This window comes from Leuciscus leuciscus (assembly GCF_965113295.1).
Source record: "Leuciscus leuciscus genome assembly, chromosome: 5".
NCBI lineage: Eukaryota > Metazoa > Chordata > Actinopteri > Cypriniformes > Leuciscidae > Leuciscus > Leuciscus leuciscus.
Window position 1 is genome coordinate 49,945,055 of NC_138729.1, and position 22,252 is coordinate 49,967,306.

Sequence of the window (22,252 nt, forward strand, 5' to 3'; positions counted from 1 at the left end):
TTTTGTTGAATAGAAAAGGTTCATGGATGTTAAAGTTTCTTCATGAACCATCGATGTCAATAAAGAAGCTTTATGCTTTATGTATCGCTACTGTTGACAGAGAGATCAAAACCAGATTTGTATTTAATAATGACATTAAAGTGAGAAGACATAATCAAATGATCCACACACATACTGTATCTAAAAAAAAAGCATTTTTGCATGTTTTTCTTTTCTTACTCTATAAATGTATGACCTGTAGAAGATACTGATTCTTTTAAATTTGCTTTATTTATTTTTATTCATCAATTCTTTGAAGACTGGAGTAATGATACTGAACTTACAGCTTTTATCACAGGAATAAGTTACATTTTACAAAATATTCATATAGAAAACATGTTATCTCAGATTCTCTAAACTATTAAACATTGTTCCGTGTTAAAGAAAAACATTATGCTTTTGTGGGTCAATTTTAAAGGGATAGTTCGTTCAAAAATAACAATTCTGTCGCACTCATGTTGTTTCAAAGTTGTGTGACACATTCTTCTGTGGAACATATTTTGAAAAATGTGTCAATTATGTTTTTTGTACATACAATAGAAGTCAAGGGGCACCAATATTGGTTCAACTGGTTCCCAATGTTCTTCAGAATATCTATTCTGTTCCACAGAAGAAAGAACAGTTTTTTAATATTTCACAACATCCCAAAGTGACACTCCGCCTATTCATTCAGTCTCTTTGATGTGATCACATGGAATTCCAATGACGACTGATGTCATGCGATTTTGGCAGCATAAATAGTGGATCGGAATCAATCTGTGAGACAAACTGCCTGGATAATACAGTTTATTTCATCCAGACTTTGATCACCATCACTATGACTACAGAAGTGCCAATCATTAGACCAGTGCCAATCATTGGAGGATGGAGCACAGAGGCGCCTGTCACTGACGAGATGGAGAACATCTGCATTGAGGTAGGATACTGAAAATCACTTATGTTGTATATGTGTTTTTGTTAAAACACAGTCTAGTAAAATTATCTATTTTGATGCTGTAAAATGTGTTGGCGAAATTATTTGTTAAGAACTGTTTTACTTTTCTCTTAAAGTCACAAAACATTTAACATAAGTTTTCTGATATCTGACACAAAACATTGATATACAGTAGAGATCAATAAACAAAATATTTTTTAAATAATAATATAAGAATAATTATAATAATATAGATGAATATAAAATGTGCATTTGTTTATTCAGGTAGCGAAGCAGGCTGGAGTCCATTTTGATGTTTTCATTCCTAAAACCTATATGGTTCGGATGCGGTATGGGGCGACACACTATCTGGTCAAGGTAAATTAGTGTTTTGTATTGTTTTTATGGATTGTGAGCTTGATGTTTTCATCACTCAAATACTTCTGGCACAATTTGTATTTCCAATATCAACAAGCCAACTATAGCAGTGTGTCCTAAACGGATGTGATGTGTCCAGTAATTTTTCCGTCCTCTCAGAAAGGTAAAATGAATCAAGTCACTGTATAAAGATTCTCTGCATTTGTATAAGAGAAAACTTCTCAACTTTGTAGCGTTGCTGGACTCTCAAATCTCTGCAGTGGTCACTGTAGCAGAACTCGTAGAAATATGTTTGCTGTGTCATGGAAAATAAATGCGTTTAGCTCGCTATCAATGTGAACAGAGTTTTACATGGAAGAGATCACATATAAATCCAAGTGAATCTCTCTCTCTCTCTCTCTCTCTCTCTCTCTCTCTCTCTCTCTCTCTCTCTCTCTCTCTCTCTCTCTCTCTCTCTCAGGTGAAGGTCGGAGTAGATGATAAGTGTCTTCATGCGATGTTATGTCGAGGTATCTTCAGCGATAAAGTGACTGAAGGGAGTGAAGCTACTGAGACTGGTGGCTTTGACCCGGTTGTGACTGGAGTCCGGTACCCTAAAGCCCTCAGTGACCCACTGATCCCCTTTGAAGTTAAACACTAACCGCATGCAGAAAATAGCTACCATACTGTATAGAGGAACTATTGAAAAAGGTTTCATTCCTCAATATTAAACTCAATATTTAAACCATCAGTGCCTGTGTCAGTGTGTTTATATGAAGATGTGAACACCAGATTCACTTCACTTTACTAAAATTGTTTTATGCTGAAACAATAAACATTAAAGCTGCAAGCAGCATTTATCAGGGTTCAAGTGGTTTAAGGCCTTTAAGCACATGCGTAAAAATATGTAATATTTTATTTAGTAAGCATGTAAACACTCAGAAAAGTTAGGAAACCAAAAATAATTTATAAAAGATCATATAAGAGATTCAGTCAAGAATCCTTTTTGTACAGACGTAAATAATGCATGTTGGATTGACTTATAAGGAAGTTCATCCTGATAATGCATTGTCAGCATTTGAAAGATTATTTTACCCTTTGGTGGACAAACATGCACCATATGAAAAAATGTACAGTGAAGAATGTTAGGGCACCATGGATTGTTAATGAGTTGAAAAAACATTGTTTAAGAGAGATGTGGCAAAGGGTACAGCAAACAGAACTGGGAACAAGGAGGATTGGGATGTCTATTGCAAATTAAGAAATCAAGTAAAATGAATGACGGCAGAAGGAAAGAATGTTTTACAAAATTAAAATAAGTGAATGTAAATATGATTGTAAAAAAAATGGGGAGTACACTCAATGAAATAATGGATAGGAAATCAAGTCAAATTCCTTCTTTTGTTGATACAGGTGACCAATTTTTAACTATTTTGAAACCATATGAAATTTAAAATTATTTGAATGTTTTTTTTTTTCATAAATCATCACATCTTTAATATCAGTATTGAAAAATGAATTTTTCCTTTAGCTTGGAAAGATGCAAAGGTTATTAATCTACAGAAAAATGCAGCACTGGGTTTTAATGATCATAATAGTCGACCAATAAGTTTGCTTCCAGTTCTTAGCAAAGTATTGAAAATGATAGTTTGTGAGCAAATTCAATTATTCTTTAAGGAGAATAATTTGCTCTCTAATTTTCAGCATTTATATTGAGATTGATGACAATAACTTAGTAGGAGCAGTATTGTTAGATTTTAGCTCAGCTTTTGATGTACTGGATCATAAATTATTGCTGGATAAACTGAAATTTACTTCTCATACAGAAACAATCTTAGTCTACACTTGTTTGTTCACAATGAGGTTCCAGCTGCAACGTCGCAGAAAAATAGAAATAGATTTCTAAAATAGAATCGTCACATGTCACTGGTAAGGACAAAAACTGATTGACATGGAAAATATATCTTTTATCGTATGTCGCATGTAGTTACACTGTGAAATCTATGTGACTTCAGTGGTTTAACCCCCCAAAAAAGCGATGCAAATGCTTTGTGTGTGGAAAAAAAACAAATAGTCTTTTTCACAATATCTTCAAACATGCATATGAGCATCTCAGTGCTTGTGTTCTCATGAATTCTCACCCTACTTCTGGGTCAACAGAACGCATACATTGTGGCGCTCTTGTGTGTGTGCGTCAGCGATCTATATTTTGTAAGAAAATATGTAATTTTGTATTTCTTCTTCACTTCATAAATTTGAGGTTAAACCACTGGAGTCACGTGGATTAAATGTATGTCTGTATACCTTTCTGAACCTTGAAACTGGTAGTTGCGTAAGCTGTCAATGGAGGGACAGAAAGCTTTCAGATCTCCTCAAAAAGATCTTAATTTTTGTTCTGAAGATGAATGGAAGTCTTGTGGGGTGAGGAACAACGTGAGCGTGAGCAATGACAATTTAAATGTTTGGGTGAACTAACCCTTTAATGAAAATTGTTATTCTCTTACAGAAAAATGGAATCAACACTGTAACATTTTACTCTTGACTAATGAACTAAATTAATCACTTTTTTAAAACAAAAATGAAACATCACTGAACTTAAGTGACACTATTTTCTTCTGGAATTATCTCTGTAAAGTTGCTTTGAAACAATCTGTTGTAAAAAGCGCTATATATAAATAAATGTGACTTGACTGAAGACTGGAGTAATGATGCTGAAAATCCAGCTTTGATCTCAGAAAAAAATATATATATACATTTTACAATGTATTACAATAGAAAAAAAAGCTTTTTGACATTGTAATAATATTTCACAATATTGCTGTATTTTTTCTTTTTTCTTTTTTCTTGGTGAGCATGATACACTACCGTACAACATTTTGGGGTCTGTAATATTTAGTCTATGTACACATAGCATGATGCAAACTGAACATAAATACTGAATGTAAATAACTATACAACTGCACAGAGCTGGGCAAAACTGGCTATGAGATTTTGGCAATATTAATACTTTGTGTTAAATTAGTTCAAACCTGTCATTGGAAAACATTGCCTTGATTATTTTTATATCAAGGGAAATCTGTTGGAAATTCTGTTTAGATACATTGTTTCAAATAAGACCATGCAGAAATAGATCATGGCATGTTTGATTATATCCTCTATATGTTTATTTTTGTAGATGTTGGTCACTAGATGGAGCGGTTTAGTCAACTATTCAGCTCAAAGCCACAGAAACACCTGCTGGGAGGGTGAGGACCTGAAAACTCATGCTAACTTTAACCAAATATAATTGAAGCTAAAACCTTGCACCTGTTGCATCTTTTTTTTTTCTTTTTTTTTTTTTTTAAGAATGTTGTCAAATCAGCAAATCAAAATATCAAGAGCTATGCATTTATATTGCCATTCCCCTTCCTGGTTACCAACCTGTTTGCCACGTTTTTAATTATTAAAAAAATATTTAAAACAAAGCACCACTTCTCTACGTATTCTGTGCTGGGCTTGCAGTATTGATTCGGAGAGGAGGGGGGCCCTGGAGTAAAAAAGGTTGGGAACCACTCCTAGTGTGTGATCTGCATGCAGCAATTTTTCAAAAAAAACATGCTGTGTGCAACATTTCAAAGCAAATGCAGAAATATCATTATACACAAAATATTGGCAAAATTAATGCTGAAAAATATTTAAACACATTATGTGATCTTTGCTCCTCTAATGGTAGAAGCACAGTTTACTTGCGGAGGAACATTGTTTTGGTAAGTATGCGAGTTGTGCTCATGGTTACAGATTATCGCTTTCTTTATCAGTTTGAGAAAAAAAAAAGAGAATATCATCACACTTTACATTTCATGTCCAATTTAAGATAGAAATTACATTTCATATTTTTATGGTTATACCTGTCCACACATTTCCACTACCTTGCGCATATCAGAGCTAAACGTTTCTCTTTTGCAAAAAAAAATAATAAAAAAAATAAAAAATACAATATCATAGGAAATATTTTCTCTACGTATTTATGGGTTTTGCTCATTTCATTTTCAAAATGCTGCTCTAGTGAACACTGAGTGAAGAAGAGAGATCATACAGGTTTGTAAGGACGTGAGGTTGAGATGAACAAGATTTCAGTTCATATAATACAGTGTAAAATACAGTCTGTATATTGGTAAATGTTTTAAAATGACATTCATTCAGTGTTGTCTTAATATAAAAAAATATATATGTTTTCCCTTTTCATTCAGACTTTTATCTTATATCTTAAAATTAGAAAATTTGATTTTACATTATTTTATATTCCTTTTTTTTCCCTTTTAGTTTTTTTTTAAGATTTGGAATGATGTGGGATTTGTTTATGTTGTTTTATGTTTTATGTGTATTATTCCAGCATAAAAGTGAAGTGAATTTGGTGTATAAACACACAGTCACTGAGGGTTTGAATAAAGAGTTTAATATTGAGGAATGAAACAGTTTTCAATAGTTCCTCTATACAGTATGGCAGCTCATTGTGTGTCTGTTGCAGTATTAGATCAGACAGACTATTTTCTGCATTCTGTTGGTGTCTAACTTTCAACGAGGATTATTAGTGGGTCACTGGCGGTTTTAGGGTGCTCGACTCCATCCACATCATTGGGGAGAAGTTGACGTATCAGCGCATGAACGCATTTATCCACATCGACGTACACCTGAGAGAGAGAGAGAGAGAGAGAGAGAGAGAGAGAGAGAGATTTCCAAGTGATCTCTTCCATGTAAAACCCTAGCGACCTACATGCATTTGTTTTTCACACATCTCAGCGAGTTCTGCTACAGTGACCGTAGAGATTTGAGTGTCCAGCAACGCTACAAAGTTGAGAAGAGTTGTCTCTTACAAATGCAGAGAAACTTTATGTGACTTTATTTGAACTTTCAGGGAGGAAAGATTTATGGACACAAATGATCTCATTCATGAAACACGAGCAGAACGAATTATTGTGTAAATCGTGTGTAAAGTGGTTCTGGCGTAAATTTTCGAATTCATTAAAATGTTCGTATTTTCCAAATGTTAGTTGGTACGAAAGAAATCTACACCTGCTCCCAGCCACGCGTAAATAGTGCATTTAAAGGAGAACTTGGTAACTTTTTTAACTTAATAAAACTGTCTAGAAATCATTTGGATGGTTAAACAACCTGTTCTGGTGATATTGGTGACTTTCCCCGCTCCCCCCAGCGTTCCCAGGCGGAAAACCAACCTTGCAACTTGCAACACTACCGTCCCGGCAAGTTAGAAATTGGAAGTCTCGTGAGAAGCGAGAACTAGAACGAGAACGAGCGCGAAACACAAATTGCTTTACGGCAATTCGACATAAACACACACGCATGTATGATGTAGATTACCCACCTCGGTAGACATAGCTCCACGCGATACAGTTGGCTTGCTCCGATCAAAACAAACGCACATGAGCAGCGGTAGAGAGGGGGAGGAGGCCGCCGCAAATGAGTTTTTTACGACTGTGTTGTGAAATATACGCCCCCCCCCCCGAAAACATGCGACAACAAAAGGGAAAATCAGCGAAGAAGTGACTAGAGTTCGCTAGAGTTACCGAGTTCTCCTTTAACATCTGAACGATTTGCTCATTAAGGCTACATTCTAATTCACCTTAATCGGGTACATATTTACACAGCATTTTTATATATAGTAATTACATACGTTTTTTCTTTTTACTTTTATTATGAGAGCCAGCAATAGCATCTGCAAACGGAACACTTTAATCAAATAATGAATTGCTTTCAATAGGGCTGGGACTCTTTTCACTTCTGGGACTGTTCGATTAACAGATAAAACTCCATTAACTGCATCTGTAACTGCCAAGCTTCCTCTTTTTTAGGACCTGATACGCCACTATGTACGCTTGAAAATAAAATGTGGCGTTTTGAATTAACTTCTGATAATAAAACTTCAATTTCTGCATCTGAGAAATTTCTCTTTTTCATTTGCTTTTGAGAAGACATGTTAAAATCCTTCGTTTGGTGTCATAATATGATGCCCATATATAGTTGTCAGTCGGATTTAATGGGCGGGATTTATTTATGGTAACTGAGAATGAGCGTGCACGCGCGTCCCATTTACGACTGATTGGAATTCATTAACACACACACACACATTTCACTATCACATCTGAAGTTTACGAAGTATTTGTGAATAAACAAACATATTTACACGTATATTTACGAATGTTTCATGAATGAGACCCATTGATCGTACCCGTTTAGGACACACTGCCACAGGCTTGATGAAACCTACAAATTGTGACTTGGAGTTTCAGTGATGAAATCATAAGCTCAAAACCCATAGAAAACAAACAAACAAACAAACAAACAACAACAAAACAAAAACTCACTCACTTACCTTGACAAAATAGTCTGTCTCTGCCAAAATCTGCCTCCTAAAGGTTAAAGGAATGTAACCCTTAAAAGGGTGTCCAACCTTCATCTCTATGATTGGCCGCACCTAAATAAACAAATGCAGATTTTATATTGATCCATGTTATTATTATTTAAAAAAGATTGGGAGTTACAAATATCATTCAGCACCAAAATAAAATAAAAATTACTAGGCTGTGTTTTAACAAAAACTGTATTACATGAGTGATTTTCTGTCTCCTACCTCAAGGCAGATCTTCTTCACCTCTTCAGTGACAAGCGCCTCTGAGGTATATCCTCCATGTTCTGACATTGCTGCAGTGCTGGTGATCAAAGTCTGGATGAAATAAACTGTATTATCAGGCAGTTTTTCTCACAGATTGATTCTGATCCACTATTTAGGCATCCAAAATCGCATGACATCAGTCGTCCTTGTAATTAATCACATCAAAGAGACTGAATGAATAGGCGGAGTTTCACTTTGGGATGTTGAGCAATATACAGTTCCTGTGATAAACTGATTTATTACAGGCTTTTAGATAAATAAGGACACAACAGAGCAAACAATGAGTGAATAACATATGCCAGTTTAGGCTAGTACAGTTTTTTACTCTTTGATGTCTTTAGCTTTTTATTTCATTTGTGAGACTTTAAAATTAATTTGGAAAGTTTGATTAGTTGTCATTACAGGTTACTACAGTACTGCAACAATGCCTGACATAAACCTCTACAAATGTCTCTGTGGCCTAATAAAATGTATATAAGCTAGCCTGGTGTGAGTATTCTGTGTTATTCCTAATGTCTTGGTTATTTTGTATACAGCCGGTGTTGAAGGCTCAAGTTCCCTTTATAAACGCCAAACCTCACGGTTTCCTGTTTTCTCACATTTAACGAATTTGCTTGCCCATAAAATCTTTAAGATATTAGGTTAAACTTATTTGGCTTGCTGTCCACTGAAGGGGCTCGATGAAGCAGCTTCAACTCGAGCTCTGATATACCCCCCAGTGGCTGAATGTAGGATATGATAATTGAAGGGCAAGGTACCTGAGATGAAGGTGGAGTTTGGGGAGGTGGAGGGATACTGGAACAGCTGATGCTAGAGAGAGGTAAGCGGCTGCTTATATACTCAGGCTGTTGATTGAAAGATTAGATGGGCTCACTCCTCCCTAACTTGCGTTTAGGAACTTCATTTAACGAATTTGCTTGCCCATAAAATCTTTAAGATATTAGGTTTAACTTATTTGGCTTGCTGTCCACTGAAGAGGGGCTCGATGAAGCAGCTTCAACTCGAGCTCTGATATACCCCCCAAAAATGTCGGATAAAAATTTGGGACAGCAAGTTAGAATAGCATGATCGAATAATTAAGAAACTTAGAAAATACAGAATGCCTAAGAGCTTTAAAACATTCTATCCCCCCAAAAAAGTGGAAATCTAAAGTTGTATGGGGCATGGATAGACGCTGGTGCAGCAGGGATGTACAGCGGGGCACCTGTGGTAACTCTGGCTGGACTGCGTCTCCCTACTATGCCCACCATGTGGGGCTATAAGTGGAGCTCCGGCGGGAGCTGTGTTTGAAAGAGTGTGCCTGGAACGAAATGAGCTTGTGGAAATTTTACTGGGGTACATCTCACCGCTGTACTGCTGCGGCAGTGACTTTCAGAAATTACTCCTGCGGGAGTATCTTGGGACTGGAGGTTTGAGTACGAGGTTGGAGAACGCCCTGCCGCATCCATGACATGGAGCCCCATGGAGTTAAAGAACATAGGGCCTCCAGATGTCACGAACGGGGGAAGGGGTCCTCGTCCCTAAAGGCAAACGGGCCACCAATATCTGAAGCGAAACTCCCTACGCAGCAAGAGGGAGCCTACGGTATACAGAGGAAATGCAGAACTACCGTCCTTCTGACGCAGGGGGCCTAGATCACATAAACTTAAATGGCCCGTCTCGCTCGAGGGACGTGCGATCCTTGGTACCTCCAGTCCTCTTTTCGGATAGGAGGGCCCACACTGCGATCCGAACGGGAGAGTCTCCATGGTTAAAAACATGGAGGGTCACACAGCGATTCGGAAAGGGAGAGCCCCCACGGCGCCCGAACGGAAGGCTCACACTGCGATTCGACCGGGAGAGCTCCCGCTGCGTTTCGAAGGAGAGAGCCCTCCCCATGTTTATAAATAGGGAGTTCAACTCTGTGATCAAAATGGGGGAGCCCACACAGCAAGTCGAACGGGAGAGCCTACGATGCATCTGGATGGGGGAGCCCACACGGCGATTCAGATGGGAGACCCCACTCCAGGAGTGGTATGTCACACACATCTGAAAAGGGAGAGCTCTCACTGCATCCAGATGAATGCACGCCCTGCGGGGCTAGGTAAGCGGGAAGATGCAAATAGTAGGGAGAAGCGGTCCGGACTCAGAAGGATGCTAGTGTTTGTTGTGCTTGTCTAATGTTATGCAGATCTGACATATGTTTCAAAGGCGTGGGACGACCATTGACTTAGCATTTTGATTTGGTAATCGGAAAGGCTCCTTTGCGCTGCTGTAGTGGCTACACCTATTCGGAAGGAATGTGAAGAGAAATGTTTGGTTGGGATGCCAGAACTATTGAGGATGGATTTGAGGTTCTTTTGAAACCAAAGTCTGGAGGCAGGGAGGTTTTTATCATCGATGAAAAGAGGGTCGAGAGAAGAGGTGATTTGGGATTTCCTCTGGTGAAGAAAAAGGCAAGGCAAGGCAAGGCAAGTTTATTTATATAGCACATTTCATACACAATGGCAATTCAAAGTGCTTTACATAGAAGAAATTAAAATAATGAAAAGAAATGATAATAATTAAAACAGTTTAGAAAAATAAAATAAAATACAGTACTTTTAAAAAATAAAAAAAGAATATTATTATAGATCTTTTCTTCAAAGGATTCCCTTAAGACTTAAATCTTTCAACCTTCTTTTAACCTTCAATCTTCTTACGACTTCCATCTATCAACTTTCCTTTAACTTTCTTTTCTCCCTCATTTACTCACACGTTCTTTTCACTTTCTTTAGCACTGCGTTCACATTCTTTCTCAGACGAAAACTTTAATATCGTCATTTAAATACTGTTCTACTTTCAAACCCACATTAATACACGTCACTTTCACATTATCACCTTCTGAGTGGGCATTTACAGTTACGGGCTAAATGCCCTGCTGACATTGGAGAAATTAAAATAATTAAAAGAAATAAGAATAATTAAAACAGTTTAGAAAAATAGAGTAAAATACAGTACAGTACAAACAGTCGGACGAACAGCGGCACAGTGCTCATTCAGTAAATGCACAGCTAAACAGAAGTGTTTTGAGTCTGGATTTGAATGTGACCACTGTAGGAGCACATCTGATCTCTTCTGGAAGCTGGTTCCAGCTGTGGCTGGCATAATAGCTAAAAGCAGACTCACCATGTTTAGAGTGAACCCTTGGTATTTCTAGCTGATATGATCCTAATGATCTGAGTGATCTGTTGGGTTTATATTCAGTGAGCATATCTGCAATGTATTGAGGTCCTAGGCCATTGAATGATTTATATACCAGTAATAATACTTTAAAATCAATCCTAAATCTAACTGGGAGCCAGTGTAAAGACCTGAGGACTGGTGTGATATGTTCATATTTTCTGGTTCTGCTCAGAATCCTAGCGGCAGCGTTCTGTATGAGCTGCAACTGTCTTATGGTCTTTTTGGGAAGGCCAGTGAGGAGACCATTACAATAATCCACCCTGCTGGTGATGAAAGCATGCACAAGTTTCTCTAAGTCTTGTCTGGAAACAAAGCATCTAATTCTTGCAATATTTTTCAGATGATAGTATGCTGATTTAGTTATTGCTTTGACATGACTACTGAAACTAAGGTCTGACTCTAGTGTCACACCAAGATTCCTGACTTGATGTTTAGTTGTTTGACCCCTAGAGTGAAGGTATGCGTTCACTTTGAGAACTTCATCTTTGTTTCCAAACGCAATAACTTCAGTTTTGTCTTTGTTTAATTGAAGAAAGTTTTGACACATCCAACTGTTGACTTAGTCAATGCATCGGCACATGGAGTCAATGGGGCTGTAATCGTTAGGCGATAGGGCTAAGTACAGCTGTGTGTCGTCTGCATAGCTGTGGTAAGCAATTTGGTTATTTCTCATTATTTGGCTCATTGGGAGCATATACAGGTTGAACAGGAGTGGCGCAAGAATTGAGCCTTGAGGGACTCCGCATGTCATGGATGTCCACTCAGACTTATGGTCTCCTATACTAACATAATAACCTCTCCCATCTAAGTATGACCTGAACCATTTTAGGACTGTCCCAGAAAGCCCCACCCAGTTTTCCAGCCTGTCAAGAAGTATGTTATGATCGACAGTGTCAAATGCAGCACTGAGGTCGAGTAGTACCAGCACTGATAATTTTCCTGAATCAGTATTTAAGCGAATATCGTTTATTATCTTTATGAGCGCTGTCTCTGTGCTGTGATGCGGTCGGAAACCAGATTGAAAATTGTCAAAGTATCCATTCGAGCTTAAGAATTTGTTCAGCTGATTGAAGATAACTTTTTCAATGAGCTTGCCTATGAAAGGAAGATTTGAGATCGGTATATAGTTGCTTAATATGGTCTTATCCAGATTGCTCTTTTTCAGGAGGGGCTTGACAACTGCAGTTTTCAGGGAGTTTGGAAAACTCCCAGAAAGAAGTGAGGCATTTACCACTTCTAGAAGATCTGCTTCTAAACTGTTTAGCACACTTTTGAAAAAAGGTGTGGGAAGTGTGTCAAGGGCGCATGTTGATGTTTTAAGGTGTTGTACGGTTTCTTCCAAAATTTTGCCATCAATTTCTTTGAAGTCAGACATAGTAACTACTTTCTCAGGTGGTCTGATCTGTCTGACCTCAGTGCAACTCAAGGATGTGCTGATCACCTTTCTGATATTATTGATTTTCTCAGAGAAGAAAGAAGCAAACTCACTGCACTTGCTGTTTGAGAGCATTTCACTAGGAATCTGGCTTGGGGGGTTTGTCAGTATCTCTACAGTAGCAAAAAGAGTGCGTGTGTTGTTTAAATTGCTGTTTATAATATTTGAGAAGAAAGTCTGTCTAGCTTTGCCTAGTTCCATATTGAAAGCATGCAGGCTGTCTTTGTAGATGTTATAATGGACTACAAGTTTTGTCTTCCGCCACATGCGCTCTGCTTTTCTGCATTGTCTTTTCATATGTTGCACTGCTGTTGAGTTTCTCCAAGGTGCTTTTTGTCTGCCACTCTTCTTCCTGACTTTAACAGGAGCAATATCATCAATTAAATTTTTAACTTTTGAGTTAAAAGAATCAAGGAGAAAATCAACAGAATCAGCAGATATGCTTGGTGTTAAGGATATAGCCTTCATAAATAGTACACTAGTGTTCTCATTTAAGCATCTCTTCTTGACAGACACAGATCTAGCTTCAGTGGCAGGAGAGATCAATATATCAAAGAAAATACAGAAATGATCAGACAGTGCTACATCCTTAATAAAAATCGATGAAATGTTTAGACCCTTACTGATAAGTAAATCTAGAGTGTGTCCATGATTGTGTGTGGGTCCATGTACATGCTGAGTCAGATCAAAAGTTTTTAAAACAGTTTTGATTTCTTTTGCCATATTGTTTTCTGCATTATCTATGTGAATGTTAAAATCTCCAGCAATGGCAAAACAGTCAAACTCTGAGGTAATTGTTGATAACAGTTCTGTAAAGTCCTCAGCAAAGGCTGGAGAATATTTTGGAGGCCTGTAAATAATGATAAGTAAAATGCGAGGAGCACCTTTTAACACAGTACCCAGATATTCGAAAGACGGGTAATTCCCAAATGATATTTGCTTACATTGATAGATATCTTTAAAAAGAGCAGCTAGACCCCCACCTCTCTTAACAGCTCTGCAGACACTCATAAAAGTAAAGTTAGGAGGGGCTGTTTCATTGAGGATTGTTGCACTGCAGCTGTCTTCTAGCCAGGTTTCATTTAGAAACATAAAGTCCAGGTTGTTTGTGGTTATTAAGTCGTTGACTAGAAGTGATTTATTTTTAAGTGAGCGAATGTTTAAAAGTGCTAACTTAACAGTCTTACTTTTTGTCCCCACAGCAATCTTAGTTTGACATGTAATAGGCACCAGATTAGTTGGGTTTGCTATACGGCTATTGAAGGCCTTAGACTTTCTATCTTGTAATAGAACAGCAATAGAGAAAGATACAGGCACACTCGGTGTTTGAGGTGCCTGACGTTTTTTGGTTGGTATCCTGGGGCTTGCAGCAAAAGAGTGGGATAGTCTGGTTCCAGCATGCACCAGTTCTTCCATTTTCTGTGAGAAGTACAGAAGTGGAGTTGCTGGCGAGAGTGAGAAAGTATCTGGTGAAAGGGGCTGTTGCTCAGGTGTTATCGGAGGCTGGGATATGCTGTCCTGGCTTCCCTGGCTGTTTTCCAGGAAGTCGTCCTTGGGTGCTGAATCTTGGAGCAGTCTGTGGTGAGCTCTGTGGGCAGGGCTCAGCTGAGATTGTGTCCGTGAGCAGAGGTTGTTGTGGCTCAGTGGTGTTATCATTGTCCTTGTGTGATATGTCAACCGCATGTCCATTTTGCTGCTGAAGTGAAGTCCCGTGTTCATTCATACTGTTTCCAGGTGTGTGTGTGTCGTTCAGATTGACACACACTGCAGAAGGATGATTGAGGGAGAAGTCGATATTGTCCTTTAACACTCTTGAACCAAGTTTGTTTGGGGGATGGCCATCCCGATGAAATAGTTGTCTCTGACTCCAGAAAAGATTGAAGTTGTCAATGAAGTTTACTCCTTTTATATTGCAGGTTTTTTGCAGCCATGTATTAATCCCAAGCAGCAGAGAAAACCTGTTTGTTCCTCTTGCTGGTAGTGGTCCACTGATGAATGTTTGAACTTTCAGTCTTTTAAGTGTTTCAAAAAGTTAATTGAAATCCTTCTTAAGGAGTTCTGACTGCTCTTTATGAATATCATTCTTCCCCACATGAATTATGAGTCGATTTGCAGTCTTATGTTTCATCAGAATGTTCTGAAGTTCCCTGTTTATATCAGAAGTTGTTGCTTGTGGAAGGCAGCACGTAGTTGTATCCCTGCTGCTAATGTTTCTGATTATGGAGTCCCCCACTATCAGAGTCCTGGGCTCGGCTGCGCTCTGAGCAGAGTGCCGCTGTCTGCTCGACCTTGAGCGCCAGTTAGCATCAGTGTTAGCTACTGGCTGATACAGTCTGTGTTCGATCACATTCATCACGTTTGGGGATTCCTCATTTACATTCATTAGTACTTCAAATCTGTTCTCAAGATGTATAGGTGTTGGCAGGAGACCAGTGTTTGCAATCCTTTCAGAGCTGTATCTGGGGTAGAGGATGCTACTGCGGCAATATGTGGGGCTCGTGACAATCTGATGTCTCGAGTGCCTTTGGGTCTCGCTCCCTGTTTGTGCCATCGATTTGTAAGTCGATCGGCTTGTTTCTCTACCTGTCGAGGAGCACTAGTTTCATGGGACTCACCGGCTATATGCTGAGGGCGTCCATGACGAAGCTCTGTTGTGTGTTCCGTCTGGTTTGGTGGTCCCGTAAATAACTTTGTTTCAAGAACTGCAATCCTTTGTAAAAGTCTGTGGCAGTTAGTGCAGCAAGTAGATTCCAGAAGAGGCATTTTCTCTCTTATCCTTGTAGGCAGTTGTGTTTTCCTTTCCCCGGAATGTAAGCTGGTCGGGTAGAAGAATTCAGCGTTTTTGTGGTAATCCAAACTTTGTCGTTTGAGCACTGTGCTGATTTGCTGAAGTTAAAATTAGGTGATAAAAGGAGCTAAAATATAAAAATATAGAAGATAAAATATAAAAGCGATAGAGCAAAGCGCGGAGCAGTAAGCAAGAGCGTCCGAACGGTAGCTGAGCTGAGCAAAAAGGTTTAAGGACTGGTATGGTTGGATGGGGGTTGGCAAATTGAAAATGAAAATCGAATGACCATGTTTCAATTGATCGGTTTTGCTTTGTTTGATGTTGAAACGTATGGTGTCATGGTTTATTATTTGAAGGTCGGAGAATGTAGGATGGATGGATGGGTTGAATTTTGAGTTGGTGGTGAGTTCTGAGACTCTGAGGAAACCAAAGAAAGCCAAATTGAACATGGCGTCTAGGGTTCTTGTTTTGTTGGGAGAAAAAAGACCTGAGCGGAGAGTGGTAAGGCAGATGCTAAAAATGTCGATGGTTAAAGGTTGTCTAGAGTCTGGATGAGGGGGATTGGTTTTTTGTAAACCTTTGATGAGGAGGGATATCTGAGGAGTCGAAATGTTGGGGCACTGTTGGCCGTGGAGGAGCTTGAAAAAGAAATGGATTCCGCTAAGGTAGACTTTGATTGATCCTGATTGAATTAAACTGGTGTGAAGGAGGTATGTGATGAAGGAGGATATTGAGAGGAGGGAAAACTCAGGAAAAAACATGTTGTGAGTGCTGTGGAAGTTTTTGAAGGAACCCCAAGCTGTCCAGTAGGTTTGGAGTGTTCTGGGAGAAACGGCTTGTAAGATTTGGTGGAAGCAAGCACAGTTGGGCGTTTTTAAAACGGGAGGAGAGAGACACCACAACACGTCAGTGTTTACGTATGTACTGTTTTATGGTACAAACACCTTCTACCTTATTTTAATTATTCTCAGGTTAAGGTAAAGTAAGTCAAATTCATTCTAAATAAAAAGTATTTGAATGTCCATACTCACAACTTAGAAGAAAGACTTCTCCGTGGTTTAGTTCAGCTCAACTCTTTCATAAAGCAGAGACTTGTGGCAAGTTGGTTATTTTTATATCAATTATTAGTAGTTTATTATAACAATAATAAGTGTTTTACATATAATGTCAAAAATCAAAGTAAAGTTCAAGAGTCTGTCAGTTCACAAGCTTCGCCAGCAGGTGTCAGGCTTGGATCATCAAACAATGGAGAGGCTGTCTTCCTTCACAGCGTCTGCTTCTCATAGGTCTTACTGTACTTTTTATAATCCATTTCATCACACCCCTTCATTACATATTCAGTTACATATGGACAATTTATCCAATCCCAGATCTGGAACAATTGTCAACTCCTTCAGTCTTTTTACAACTTCCATAAAAGACACCTCCCTTAGCCTTCTTTTCCTCTTACGAGCTCGGGCCTTTAACCGTCTTCTCCTCTTGGTCTAGAATACAACAACCAGTTAATACTTTTTCATTTTACTGAATATATGCTTTCTAATACATAGTACTATTTCTTCCTTTAATAAATGCTTATAACACAGAATATATTTCAGTCATTTCATTGTATTACTTCAATAAAAGATTTTTCCACAAATGGTTTACAGTGTCTTTTTTCTTTAACCAATCAGCCTTATCAATAAAACAATTTCAAATCAAACATGTCTCAGTGTCATTATTATAAATCAAATAAACAATTTCAAATCAAACATGTCTCAGTGTATAAATCAAATAAAGGGTTTCTTATAAAAACTCTTTACATAAACCAAATTCAAGGGTTTCTTATAAAAACTCTTTACATAAACCAAATTCAAGGGTTTCTTATAAAAACTCTTTACATAAACCAAATTCAAGGGTTTCTTATAAAAACTCTTTACATAAACCAAGTTCAAGGGTTTCTTATAAAAATTCTTTACATAAACCAAATTCAAGGGTTTCTTATAAAAACTCTTTACATAAACCAAGTTCAAGGGTTTCTTATAAAAACTCTTTACATAAACCAAGTTCATGGGTTTCTTATAAAAACCTCTTACATTGTTTCCATACATTAAGGTTTCTTATAAAAACCTCTTACATTGTTTCCATACATTAAGGTTTCTTATAAAAACCTCTTACATTGTTTCCATACATTAAGGTTTCTTATAAAAAACCTCTTACATTGTTTCCATACATTAAGGTTTCTTATAAAAAACGTATACAGTGTTTTCCTTTACATACAAGCATTGTTATAGTCAATATAAGACTGTTTATATGAGTCATAATAGAATCAATTGCATATTTCACCCAACAGTACACACTAAATTATATATTTATATATGACCTGGGAGTGCTCAGTGTAGAGTCACGGAGAGCCAAGTCCCTGGACATGGATGAGTTTATCAAACTATTTGGTAGCCAGCAAAAAAAAAAAACCCCGCAGAATACAGCTGTTCTGAGGCAGAGCAGAGCATAATACATGTGATGGTGCAGTTAACCCACAGGAACAGAAACATTTCATGCTGAGAATGTTTACACACACACACACACTTAATTTTTGTGTTGAAAATAAAGTAATGTAAAAAGTAAAGTAAATAAAATAATGTTAAATTACGTGTGATTTTTATTTATTTATTTATTGGAACAGAACTGTGTTGTCTAATCCATGCAAAATACAAAAAAATAATACCATCTATATTAGAGCACATGGCATTGCACAAGATTTTGGAAATCGTGCTTAATATTTTCTAAACCAGTATTTATTTTCAGTTGAATTTTCTGATTGGCCCCCCCTGACTGGTTCTTGGTCCCCCCTGTGTCCCCCCCATTTATAAAATCCTGGAATCGCCCCTGGAACCAGTAGAACTGATATTGGTGCTGATTGACTTCCATTGTATGTACAAAAAAAACATAACTGACACATTGTGTGTGTGCGTGTGTGCGTGTGCGTGTGCCTGTGCGCGTGTGCGTGTGTGTGTGTGTGTGCATTTATTTGATCCAATACAATTTATATTTAATGTTTTCTATGTCAATATATTGTAAAATGTAATTTATTCCTGTGATCAAAGCTGAATTTTACATTTACATTTATGCATTTGGCAGACGCTTTTATCCAAAGCGACTTACACTGCATTTTCAAGGTAGATATTTACATTCTTATCAGTTCTTGCTTTCCCTGGGAATTGAACCCATGACCTTGGCATTGCAAGCGCCAACACTCTACTGTTTGAGCGAGCTACAGGAAAGCTTTGAAACATTATGTATTTTCAACAATAAACGTTACAAATTATATATACACACCATATGATACTTTTGCAGTTTCGTTTTATTTCCAGACTACAGTGGGTACGGAAAGTATTCAGACCCCCTTAAATTTTTCACTCTTTGTTATATTGCAGCCATTTACTAAAATCATTTAAATTCTTCTTTTTTTTTCTCATTATTGTACACACAGCACCCCATATTGACAGAAAAACACAGAATTGTTGACATTTTTGCACATTTATTAAAAAAAGAAAAACTGAAATATCACATGGTCCTAAGTATTCAGACCCTTTGCTCAGTATTTAGTAGAAGCACCCTTTTGATCTAATACAGCCATGAGTCTTTTTGGGAAAGATGCAACAAGTTTTTCACACCTGGATTTGGGTAAGAACTCCTCTCCAGTTCTGTCAGGTTGGATGGTAAACGTTGGTGGACAGCCATTTTCAGGTCTCTCCAGAGATGCTCAATTGGGTTTAAGTCAGGGCTCTGGCTGGGCCATTCAAGAACAGTCACGGAGTTGTTGTGAAGCCACTCCTTCGTTATTTTTGCTGTGTGCTTAGGGTCATTGTCTTGTTGGAAGGTGAACCTTCGGCCCAGTCTGAGGTCCAGAGCACTCTGGAGAAGGTTTTCGTCCAGGATATCCCTGTACTTGGTCGCATTCATCTTTCCTTCGATTCCAACCAGTCGTCCTGTCCCTGCAGCTGAAAAACACCCCCACATTATGATGCTACCACCACCATGCTTCACTGTTGAGACTGTATTGGACAGGTGATGAGCAGTGCCTGGTTTTCTCCACACATACCGCTTAGAATTAAGGCCAAAAAGTTATATCTTGGTCTCATCAGACCAGAGAATCTTATTTATCACCATCTTGGAGTCCTTCAGGTGTGCTTTCATGTGTCTTGCTCTGAGGAGAGGCTTCCGTCGGGCCACTCTGCCATAAAGCCCCGACTGGTGGATGGCTGCAGTGATGGTTGACTTACTACAACTTTCTCCCATCTCCCGACTGCATCTCTGGAGCTCAGCCACAGTGATATTTGGGTTCTTCTTTACCTCTCTCGCCAAGGCTCTTCTCCCCCGATAACTCAGTTTGGCCGGATGGCCAGCTCTAGGAAGGGTTCTGGTCGTCCCAAACGTCTTCCATTTAAGGATTATGGAGGCCACTGTGCTCTTAGGAACCTTAAGTGCAGCAGAAATATTTTTGTAACCTTGGCCAGATCTGTGCCTTGCCACAATTCTGTCTCTGAGCTCTTCAGGCAGTTCCTTTGACCTCATGATTCTCATTTGCTCTGACATGCACTGTGAGCTGTAAGGTCTTATATAGACAGGTGTGTGGCTTTCCTAATCAAGTCCAATCAGTATAATCAAACCAGAGTCGATCCTGACCTCCCTGGGGCCCTGAGCAAAATTCTGTTTAGGGGCCCTCATACCTGACCCGTGAGCCATGAACTATTTGCCATTGCCACACAGTCACACCTGACACCCCAGTGTTCCCACTACAATCCCTCCTTTAACTAGTTCTAGTGAAAATGTAATTCCTGATATCAGAAGACATTGTTACTAGTAAAAAGTTAATTCTTAATATCAAGAATTCACATTTTAAATAGTACAAATTGAATTATTGATATCAAAAATGCATATCCTGTGAATGAATAAAAGCTAAAATGGCGCCATAGCATGTCACTGTGTTTTTAAATGATAAAAGTAATTCTTGATACTCTTGATTCTTGATGGTTATTATTTACTGAGGGATGTGCATCCATATTGACCAGAATCTCCAGCCAATCAACATTTTAAATTCAATGGAGCCTATCAATAGTCAATGTCAATACATTGCTTTCCATATTGCATTAGTGCAGAGTTGTAACTAAACCTTGACTTAGCGACTAGATAATCATCGTCTTGTTTTAAAACTATAATGAGGAGTGCCATCACGCCCATATTGTACTGGTCCCAACTCACAACAGATGTTTCTGCTGGAAAGTGCGCGTTTCATTTCATGCACGTTCATATGATCGCATGTTAACGCGCGACGCGGTTATCTTTTCCGAGCTGCAGTTTATAAACAAACACTGTTGTCCTTTGTCGTTTATTAAACATAATAAATCAACGCACATCAACTTAACTTTAGCCTACTGTTCTTTGCTGACATCAAACTTTGAGAGGAGAGCACACAAGTCTACCTGATAACTGTTGCCGCAATTAACTCTCATGGTGTTTTTTTCTCTCTCTTTTCGTGACCAGAAAGATAGTTCCGCTTCATTTTCTCATCGATATTGTAAACATTGATTGACGCGCTTTGACACGAGGGGAGGCGGGGCCTTGAGTAATTTGCGGGGCCCTACGCACCTTGCGTAGTGTGCGTATAGGGCTGATCGGCTCTGAATCAAACACAGCTGGACTCAAATGAAGGTGTAGAACCATCTCAAGGATGATCAGAAGAAATAGACAGCACCTGAGTTAAATAAATGAGTGTCACAGCAAAGGGTCTGAATACTTAGGACCATGTGATATTTCAGTTTTTCTTTTTTAATAAATGTGCAAAAATGTTAACAATTCTGTGTTTTTCTGACAATATGGGGTGCTGTGTGTACAATAATGAGGAAAAAAATGAACTTAAATGATTTTAGCAAATGGCTGCAATATAACAAAGAGTGAAAAATTGAAGGGGGTCTGAATACTTTCCGTACCCACTGTATATTATATTCTGGCCCTTACATGGCCTCACACACTGCAGTCCTGTAACCTGTAATGACAACTTTTGGGTGAGTTACTACGTTTTGCAGACACGCAATAGAGTTCTGATGTTCCAGCAAACAATTGTGACAATCGAACTTACAGTTTAGAGAATGAGAAGAGAAATGTGCCAAAGCAACTGAGAAAAACTGTAATAGTTTGAAAAAAAAGGAAAAAACATCATTTTTTGATGATCACTTGAGATTAGGACTGAGGATTTTGATAATTTACCATTTAGTATAATATTACTAAATAATTCACCATTTAGTAATATATATATACAAATATACATCAAAATGTTTAGATACTGTCATGAAGTTCATCCACAGGTTTTCTTGTTTTTCCAGGAGAACAAAACAAAAACGCTTTGACATATATATTTCACAATGTATGCAATTTGTGTGGGCTGCGCTTCAGTGAAGTTTCTCCAGAAACAGTTCTGAATTTTCATCATCATTACTCCAGTCTTCAGTGTCACATGATCCTTCAGAAATCATTCTAATATGATGATTTGATGCTCAAGAAACATTATTATTATCAATGTTGATAACAGTTGTGTAGCCTACTTTTTTCAGGATTTTTGATGAAAATAAAGTTCAAAAGAACAGCATTAATCTGAAATAGAAATCGTTGTGGAAAAGTACATTTTTACTGGAAAAACTTGTTTTGAAAGCAGAGTTCTTCTCAAAGTTATAAGTGTTTGAGTCTCACCGTCATAATGATGTTAGGGAAAGACACACTGAACCTTATAGCTCCATTTAATTTCATTGTCATCACGTCATTTTGTAGAAATTGTTTTCACACAGATGACTTTGTTGTTGTTTACTGTAG

At 38.1% G+C, this 22,252-nt stretch overlaps 2 protein-coding genes across 3 annotated transcripts in view; both read left to right on the top strand.

Annotated features, from left to right (window-relative positions):
- The first annotated feature begins 816 nt into the window (after nucleotides 1–816).
- LOC309499746 (cystatin-A-like) overlaps nucleotides 817–22,252 on the top strand; it is a 196,200-nt gene continuing 174,764 nt past the window's right edge. Inside the window, exon 1 of the mRNA XM_082171193.1 lies at nucleotides 817–839. The gene's annotated coding sequence lies outside the window, so the exon portion shown is untranslated. The remainder of the gene's footprint in view (nucleotides 840–22,252) is intronic.
- On the top strand, nucleotides 830–1,980 carry LOC309499747 (uncharacterized protein). Of its 2 annotated transcripts, XM_082171195.1 has the most exons (4): nucleotides 830–955; nucleotides 1,238–1,330; nucleotides 1,791–1,861; nucleotides 1,895–1,980. In XM_082171195.1, the coding sequence occupies exons 1-4, from the start codon at nucleotides 857–859 to the stop codon at nucleotides 1,968–1,970; spliced, it is 339 nt and encodes a 112-aa protein (XP_082027321.1). In that variant the 5' UTR covers nucleotides 830–856; the 3' UTR covers nucleotides 1,971–1,980. The 2 variants fall into 2 exon arrangements, with proteins under 2 accessions (XP_082027321.1, XP_082027320.1); XM_082171194.1 differs by having other exon boundaries at nucleotides 1,791–1,980.

What these genes read in the sequence shown, in the direction of transcription:
- LOC309499747 (XM_082171194.1), top strand. Translation starts at nt 857, where the DNA reads ATGACTACAGAAGTGCCAATCATTAGACCAGTGCCAATCATTGGAGGA. An exon ending in TGGAGAACATCTGCATTGAG is followed by an intron (nt 956 to 1,237) that starts GTAGGATACTGA and finishes TTGTTTATTCAG; the next exon opens with GTAGCGAAGCAGGCTGGAGT. An exon ending in CGACACACTATCTGGTCAAG is followed by an intron (nt 1,331 to 1,790) that starts GTAAATTAGTGT and finishes TCTCTCTCTCAG; the next exon opens with GTGAAGGTCGGAGTAGATGA.